This window comes from Myotis lucifugus, unplaced genomic scaffold (genome assembly GCF_000147115.1).
Source record: "Myotis lucifugus unplaced genomic scaffold, Myoluc2.0 scaffold_105, whole genome shotgun sequence".
In the NCBI taxonomy this organism is placed as follows: Eukaryota; Metazoa; Chordata; class Mammalia; order Chiroptera; family Vespertilionidae; genus Myotis; species Myotis lucifugus.
Window position 1 is genome coordinate 3,898,154 of NW_005871153.1, and position 9,352 is coordinate 3,907,505.

The 9,352-nt window shown below is 38.5% G+C and overlaps 1 protein-coding gene across 1 annotated transcript in view; it reads left to right on the top strand.

Annotated features, from left to right (window-relative positions):
* HSPBAP1 (HSPB1 associated protein 1) overlaps positions 1 to 9,352 on the top strand; it is a 45,304-nt gene continuing 35,952 nt past the window's right edge. Inside the window, exon 1 of the mRNA XM_023757352.1 lies at positions 1 to 284. Coding sequence (XP_023613120.1) covers positions 206 to 284 — 79 coding nt within the window. The 5' untranslated portion in view covers positions 1 to 205. The remainder of the gene's footprint in view (positions 285 to 9,352) is intronic.

Sequence of the window (9,352 nt, forward strand, 5' to 3'; positions counted from 1 at the left end):
GCCTCTCTGGCCCTGCAGTAAGCGGTGAGGGAAGTTGTTTTCTAGTGAACGTGGCTGTTCTCACGTTGTGGCATCCAGATTTTCGGTCCTCGCACAGGCCCTGTATCCCCGCATCCTACCAGCGCTGTTGCATGCCTGACGGTGTTTCGAATGTTACAGTGGATTAAAATCAAATGTGTGAAATTGGAGCCCACTCTTGAGGCAGATGGAGATGTCTGGGGCCTTTGCGAACCGGGATTGTGAGCTTTTGTTTGATTTCGGTGGAATCCTGCTTAAAAGGACGGGTGAGGTTTGGAAGCCCAGTAGCCTGAGATCCCTGTTAGCATTTATGGAATGGTTGCTCGGTTCCTGGTGCTGTTCTGGGGACTGCCGCAGGACCAGAGATTGTTTATAGCAATGCCTTTTCCCAACCGAGTAAAAAGGTATAGAAAGGAAAAACAGTGACTAACACGTGGTAACGAGAATACTGTCAGTAGTACACACTGGGTGAGGTCTGTCACCAGGAGGAGAGACCCCAGTAGGGCGGGATAAATGCTTCAAGGTGGGGATAGTTTGAGGTGGGCCTTTATGATTGGATGAGATAGTGACAAACTCAGGTGGTAGTCATGGGGAGTCTTTGGAAGACACCAGGGTCCAGGATGGATGTGATTCCGGATAAAAGTCATGTTTGCCTAGAGGGGGAGATGACCATTCCAAACAGAAGAAACAAATTATAACTTAATATCTGACCCAAATCTCCTGCATTTATAACTCACTTGCTTGTGTACCCCAAGGGGATAATTCTTTTTTTTCCAATTACATTTTACATTTAATATTATTTTGTATTAGTTTCAGGTGTACAGCGTAGTGCCTAGAGTAGACAGTCATATACTTTACAAAGTTGTCCACCTGATATTTCAAGTACCCACCTGGCACCATACATAGTTATTACAGTATTATTGACTATATTCCCTATACTGTACTTTACTTTTTTTAACTATTTTTTTTATTGTGTAAAGTTTTACATATGTCTCCTTTTTCCCCAATTGACCCCCCCACCCAAGCCATTCCCACCCCAGGCAAGCCCCCACCGCCCCAGTGTCTGTGTCCATTGGTTATGCTAATATGCATGCATACAAGTCCTTTGGTTGCTCTCTAACCCCCCCTCCCCTGCCATTTGTCTCTAGATCGATCTATTCTTGTTCATCAAATTATGTTGATCATTATATCCCACATATGAGTGAGATCATGTGATATTTATCTTTCTCCGACTGGCTTATTTCGCTTAGCATAAAGCTCTCCAGTTCCATCCATGTTGTAGCAAATTGTAAAAGTTCCTTCTTTTTTATAGCAGCGTAGTATCCTATTGTGTAGATGTACCACAGGTTTTTAATCCACTCATCTGCTGATGGGCACTTAGGCTGTTTCCAAATCTCAGCTATTGTAAATTGTGCTGCTATGAACATAGGGGTGCATATATCCTTTCTGATTGGTGTTTCTGTTTTCTTAGGATATATTCCTAGAAGTGAGATTACTGGGTCAAATGGGAGTTCCATTTTTAACTTTTTGAGGAAACTCCATACTGTCTTCCACAGTGGCTGCACCAGTCTGCATTCCCACCAGCAGTGCACGAGGGTTCCTCTTTCACCACATCCTTGCCAGCACTTGTCATTTGTTGATTTGTTGATGATAGCCATTCCGACAGGTGTGAGATGGTATCTCATTGTTGTTTGATTTGCATCTCTCAGATGATTAGTGACTTTGAGCATGTTGTCATATGTCTCTCAGCATTCTGTATGTCCTCTTTCGAAGTGTCTATTTAGGTCCTTTGCCCAATTTTTGATTGGATCGTTTATCTTCCTTTTGTTAAATTGTATGAGTTCTCTGTAAATTTTGGGGATTAAACCCTTATTGGAAATATCATTGGCAAATATGTTCTCCCATGCAGTGGGCTTTCTTGTTGTTTTGTTGATGGTTTCTTTTGCTGTGCAGAAGCTTTTTATTTTGATGTAGTCCCATTTGTTTACTTTCTCCTTAGTCTCCATTGCCCTAGGACAGTGATGGCAAACCTTTTGAGCTCGGCGTGTCAGCATTTTGAAACACCCTAACTTAACTCTGGTGCCGTGTCACATATAGAAATTTTTTGATATTTACAACCATAGTAAAACAAAGATTTATATTTTTTATATTTATTTTATATATTTAAATGTCATTTTTTAAAATATATTTTATTGATTTTTTACAGAGAGGAAGGGAGAGAGATAGAGAGTTAGAAACATCGATGAGAGAGAAACATCGATCAGCTGCCTCCTGCACATCTCCCACTGGGGATGTGCCCGCAACCCAGGTACATGCCCTTGACTGGAATTGAACATGGGACCCTTCAGTCCGCAGGCCGACGCTCTATTCACTGAGCCAAACCGGTTTCGGCTTAAATGTCATTTAACAAGGAAAAATCAACAACAAAAAATGAGTTCGCGTGTCACCTCTGACACGCATGTCATAGGTTCACCATCACTGCCCTAGGAGCTGTGTCAGTAAAGATACGGGGACAATTCTTGAACTTGATCTATACTTCCGATTCATTGATCCTTTCACTTTCTGCCTATCTGTATCCCCTAATTAGGAATGCACGTCATAGTTTATCATCATGATCTTGTCCTTGAAAATAGATTATCTCTTGTCTCTCCCTGCCTTTTCTTTTTCTGGCAAAACCCACACTCTGGATGAACCCAATCTTTTTGCCCTTTTTGCACCTGCATCTATCTGGATTAACTTTGCTGGGAAAAGTCCTGGATAAATTGATGACATTGTAAAATGAAAATGGTCAACCACTTGAAGAGTCACTCAGTATAGGCATGAGATCCTTCTTATCCTTCTTATCCTCTGTTTCTGTGGTAAGCCTACTTTCTTTTTCCAATGACAATTCCCTAAACTTTGTGTATACTCTCTTCATCTCTTTCTCATTTTCAGGTGATGAGTTCTTTGTAAGTCAGGTCAGTTCTGCATCTAGTCTGTCAACTTTTTCCTCCTTCACTATCAGATCCTTGTCCAGATCATCCACATTTCTCACCTAAACCACTTCAGGCCTTGTACCCCTCCAATCACTTCTCTGTTCAGCAGCAAAAAGTGATACTTCCTGACTTAAAATTCTTCAATGAATTCCATTGCACTTAGAACTTAGAATAAAATCCAAATTCCTAACCACGGCCTACAAAAATTCTTGGTTTGGGTTGTATTCTTAAGGACATCTGTCACTCACCCCCTTCCTTTACTTGCTTTTCACATAGCTGGTTCCTTAATCATCAGGTTTCAGAGTATGTCACCACCTGAGACCTTACTAGAACAAACCTATTTGAAACATTCTTTGTAGTTTTCCACGACCTCTAACCCTAAATGTTCTATAACACAGCATGCTTCTTCCTTTGTTTCTCTTATCACAATCTGCAATTACTTGTTTATTTTATTTCTTCCATTAGACCTTAAGTACCTTGAGGGCAGGACCTATGTCTGTTTTGTTCACCACAGGCAGCAAGTACAATGCCAGGCATAGTGAGCACTTGTTATGTATTTGTTGAGGGAATGATTAAGGGAACCCTGTGCCAAGTCCAGAGCAAGAGAGAAAAGAGCTTGGCCGGGTCCAGGAACTGAAAGGAGTTGGTATGAGGAGTGGTGAGAAAAGAAGAAGGATCATAAAGGGCACCTTATACCAAGTTAAAGAGTTTGGACTTTCTATGACCGTGGGAAGCCTTTGAAGAGCTTATCTGGGAGAGTGACATGATCAGATTTAGTTTTAGGGAACATCACTCTGGCTGAAGGATGGGACATAGATTCAAGGGAGAAAGACTGAAGGACAAAGTTCTTAATCCCCATTAATTTTAGTTACCTCTGTAAAATGCATAATTATTGTGAAAGTTAAAGACACTTATAGATCATCCAGCACAGTATCTGGCAGGAATTATGTATTTAATAAAGATAACCATTTATATTATTAATAGAAAGTACTGGCATTGCTGACTGACTGATGTTGAAACTGAGAGAAAATAAATTAGAGATACCTGAAAATTCCCAGTCTGAGAAATGACATATAAATTAGGAACCTGAAGAAAAAAGGAGGTGGTTGGGAGAGCACTGTTGAGTTTTCGTGTGAATGCACAGAGTTTAGGTTTGGAAGGATACTGCCAAAGAAGATGTCAAGCAAGCAGAAGGGGAAGATGAGCTTTTTATTTTTTATGGTATTCACATACCATAAATTCATCCTTTCAATGTGTACAGTTCACTGGTTTTTACTATTTTCACAAAGTTCTGCAGCCATCACTACTATAATTTCAGAACATTTTCATCACACCCAAAAGAAACCTGGTACCCATTAGCAGTTACGCCCCATCCACCCCTTTTTCCAACTCCTGGCAATCACTAATCTACTCTCTGTCTCTACGAATTTGCCTATTCTGGACATCCTATATAATAAAAGGGTAATGTGCAAATTGTCCCTTCCAACTGAGTTTTGACTAGGGGGCGGGGCCGGCCCGCCAACTGCCCAGGGCCCCTCTCCCCAGCCAACCCCGCCCCCGATTGGACCCCCACCCCAATTGGGGTCGGGGCTGGCCAGACCCCACTCGTGCATGAATTTGTGCACCAAGCCTGTAGTTTCATATAAATGGAATCATATAATATGAGGCCTTTTGTGTATGTTTATTTTAGCATAGCATAATGTTTTTAAGGTTCCTCTACATTGTAGCATGTGTCAGTACTTCATTCCTTTTTATGGTTGAGTAATATTCCACACATAGTATGGATATACCATATTTTATTTATCCATTCATCAGTTAATGGTCATTTGGGTTTTCACTTTTGGGCTATTATGACTAATGCTGCTATGAACATTCATATGCAAGTTTTTGTATGAGCATATGTTTTCAGTTCTCTTGGTCATAATATCTAAGAGAGGAATTTCTGGGTCATATGATAATTCCATATTTAGCTTTTTGAGGAAACTGGTGATTCTTCATCTGAAGTCCTAAGGAGTGGGTAAAATGTGATCAATTTAGGTTCATTCCTGGTAAAAATGTACCATCCTGATGAGTGATGTTGATAATGGGGGGTGGAGTATGCATGTGTGAGTGGAGGGGTAGGTGTGAAATCTTGATACCTTCCTTTGAATTTTGTTGTAAGCCTAAAACTAATCTAAGTAATAGTCCTAAACAAACAAATATGAAACTGCTTTGTTAAGAATCAACTTAAAATTTGAGTGTGAGATGTTACTTCCAGGATCACACATTGGTTAAAGCATTTAGTGAAATTAAAAATTGTAACTCTTTGAATCTGATTTTGTCTTTCAGACTGAGGTTATTATGTTTATTTCTATTAGGCTCTCATAGTTTTAGTTATAGCTAGGTTTATACCTTTATGAAAAGAAGGATGTATTCTATTGTTCTTTCAGTCTTGCCCAAGGAAATATCTCATTTTAGCATTGTATGGATTCAAGTTTCATATATAGCTGACTCTCCTATACTAGATTTACTCTTTAGTTAGAGATGCCATACTCTCTGTGTCATTCTTATTCTCACTTTTTAAAATAAGGTCAGGGGGAGGCACAAGAGTTCAAAGAAAAACACCTGTATGATAAAGAGTAAAAAATTGATAGGTAGGTAAAATACTTCATACTTGATAATGATGAATATTGGAAAAAGAATACTATTGATTTTTTTAATAGTAGTAAAAAACAAATAATATAAAGTTTATCATCTTTGTCATTTCTAAGAGTACAGTTCAGTAGTGTTAAGTATATTCACATTATTGTGAAACAGATCTCCAGAACCTTTCATCATGCAAATCTGAAACTCCCTGTCTCCCCGGCCCCCACACTCCCGCTGCCATCAGCTCTGGTAACTGTCATTCTACTTTCTGTTTCTATGAATTTGCCTTATTAGTTCCTTTGTATAAGTTGAATAACACAATATTTATCTTTTTGTGACTGATTTCTTTCACTTGGCATCATGTCCTCAAGGTTCATCTATGTTGTAGCATGTGACAGGATTTCTTTCCTTTTTAAGGCTGAATAATATTCCACTGTATGTGTAAATATTTTGCTTGTCCATTCATCTCTCAATGGACATTTGGGTTACTTCTGTTGTTGGCTATTATGAATAGTGCTGCTGTGAATATGGATGTGAAGATACCTTTTCATGACTCTCCTGTTGAATATTTTTTATGAAAATTGAGATAAAATAACCGGGGTGTGGGTTTTTTTGGATTATGAAAAATTTACATAGTGAAAGCTGAAGAGATGGAAACATTTTGGTAGAAATTTTAAAGATATTTTGGAACATTTTCTTTTTTTTTTAAATAATTTTTTTTAATATATTTTATTTATTTTTTACAGAGAGGAAGGGAGAGAGATAGAGAGTTAGAAACATCGATGAGAGAGAAACATCGATCAGCTGCCTCCTGCACATCTCCCACTGGGGATATGCCCGCAACCAAGGTACATGCCCTTGACCGGAATCGAACCCGGGACCTTTCAGTCCGCAGGCCGACGCTCTATCCACTGAGCCAAACCAGTTTTGGCTATTTTGGAACATTTTAAAGAGCTTTATTGAGACACCATTTTTTCTAGTACTAACTTCACTTAAAATACAGATTTACTATTCCTTGCTTTAGGTTTAAGACCAGTATTACTTTTGAACTTATAAGTAGTATTTATGAGCCAGTTTCTGGTTCATGAATGGATTAAAGTAAGGAAGAGGGATTAACTGGGCAAGAGTGATAAGTGTAAGAAGATGGTAGCTGTCCAGCATGTAACTGTCTGCCATCCCCAGGTGAACTTGCTTGAGGGTTCACTACCACACCAAGTATTGTTATTGGCAAGATGAAGTCATAACAACCTCAACATTTCTGCTTGTGGTATCTTCAGTGGCACCATCTTCTAGGCCTTGAAATTTAAAGGGTTTTTAAACTATACATCAGTTTACTTAAGCATTATGTTAACTTTCAGGAGAATTATCTTCGTTTGTATTGACATTTTAAAATAGTGACTATAAAATGAAAAATTATCTTTGGTGTAAATTTTACCATTTGGTATTTAGTCATTTTGTTAAGTAGTACTTGCATAATTCCATTAGTGTTCAGTATTTTTCTGACATGGCCCAATGTTCATGATTTGTTACCCTAATATCTACCATTTCTAATATCTACCATTCCAGAGGTTTTAAAATTTCCTGTATGTATATACAGTAGTTGTCAGCCTGATGAAACCGTCATAGGGATGTGTGTGTGTATACATGTGTGTATATATATGTGTATATATACATATATATACATATACATTATATATATACATATATGCATATATACACACACACACATATATATATACATATGTGTGTATGTCCATATATATATATAATATATATATTATATATATATAATGTACGACTACGGTGGGTCTGTGTATAACTTTTTTAAAAATATATTTTTATTGATTTCAGAGAGGAAGGGAGAGGGAGAGATAGAAACATCAATGATGAGAATCATTGATCGGCTTCCTCCTACTGGGGATCGAGCCCACAACCCAGGCATGTGCCCTTGACGGGGATCAAACCCAGGACCCTTCAGTCCGCAGGCCGACGCTCTATCCCCTGAGCCAAACCAGCTAGAGCTGTATTGTAACTTTTGACTTACTCTGATATCACCTTCTGAAAGTTTTTGAATAAGATTGAAAACTATTAAATTTAATAGTTGTTAAATTTTTATTAAAATTATATGTGAGTTCATTTTAATTTCAGGATCTTTGTCTTTGTTGTATTCTATTAACATTAGGAGAGTATTCTGGAAACGTGTGTTAGTACACACAGACCCAGGTAAAGGTCCCTGGACTGAAAATCTACCTCTGTAAGCAGCGGGCAGAGAAAGCCTGAAGGGAGAGGCTGACCACTCCAGTATGGTGATTAGTAGAGAATATTAAGGGAAATTTACATCTGAGAAATATCTTGTGTTGTGCAGAATGAAATGGTTCCCCCATCTCTTGGCAGGCATCAAAGAATTATACAGTGTGAAGAGCAGATATCATAGGTCCTAGTATGTGAATGCTACCAGGTACAGAAAATTACTTTATGTGCTTAGAACTATGGCCTGTTCCAGGAACCAGCACCAAGTGGAAGGCAGGGGAGGGGTGCTGACCTACATCAGCATGAACATGGATTACAATCAGACTGCCTCTAAGGGGGCTCTGTGCTAAGCAATCTCTGTTCTGGCCCATGTCCAGGTCTCGGGTCCTGTAGTGGTCACATCATGGAGCAGTCTCTCCTCCACAACTTGGTATATTTTCCTCATTCTTGTCTTGAATTCTAACTCTCAGATACAAATCCACGCCAGATATTGACTGAAGCTAAATTGCTAGCAAATTCAGAGAAATTGGATTTCAAATTATCTTGTACTTTGCATTAACTAAAGAAAAAAATTGCTGAGAAAAGGGCAATTTGCTTTTTGATGGTGTATCATTATCTACAAAAAAATCAGTTATCAATCAAGCTGTAATAAATTGTCTGAATAACATGCTACATTTAGAGGAAAAAGAGACTAGACTGTTGTGCAACACCTAGGTCACTAATCTGCTTTTTGGGGGGTTTCTAAGTCATCTAATTAGATATTGCTGCTTCCTAGAATTTTAGACTTAAACACACTTATTCTTTAAAGTCTGTCAAGTTTGCTTCACAATTTATATAGCTCTTCGCAAATACTGTTGGCATGGAGTAACTGGTGCATCCCTAGGCTGTTTAATTAATACAGTATAGATTTCATTCTTCTGAAAGGAAATTGTAATACTTAAATTTGTTAATTTAATGGCCCAGTTCATTGTTGATTAAACTATCAGAAACCAAAGTAGTTTTATCTCACAACCAGCTGGTTGTTTTATTTCACTGATAGGCCTGAAATACTGTAAATATGCTGATTTCTTAGTACAGGGAGCATCCTATTGCTCTGCTCTGTATACGTTTTATAGCACTTTTCATTCATTTAGCAAATATTGGAGCATTTAATGTATTCCAATCACTGGGCCAGGTGTTTTAGTTTTTAGAGTCTCCTATTAAATGATGTCTGGGATTTTTTTAGATCAGATCATTAAATTAATCATTTAATATTAAATGTTAAAAATTTTAGCCCTGACTGGTTTGACTCAGTGGAGAGAGCGTCGGCCTGCGGACTGAAGGGTCCCGGGTTCGATTCCAGTCAAGGGCATGTACCTTGGTTGCAGGCACATCCCTGGTAGCAGGTGTGCAGGAGGCAGCTGATCGATGCTTCTCTCTCATCGATGTTTCTAACTCTCTTTCCCTCTCCCTTCCTCTCTGTAAGAATCAATAAAATATATATT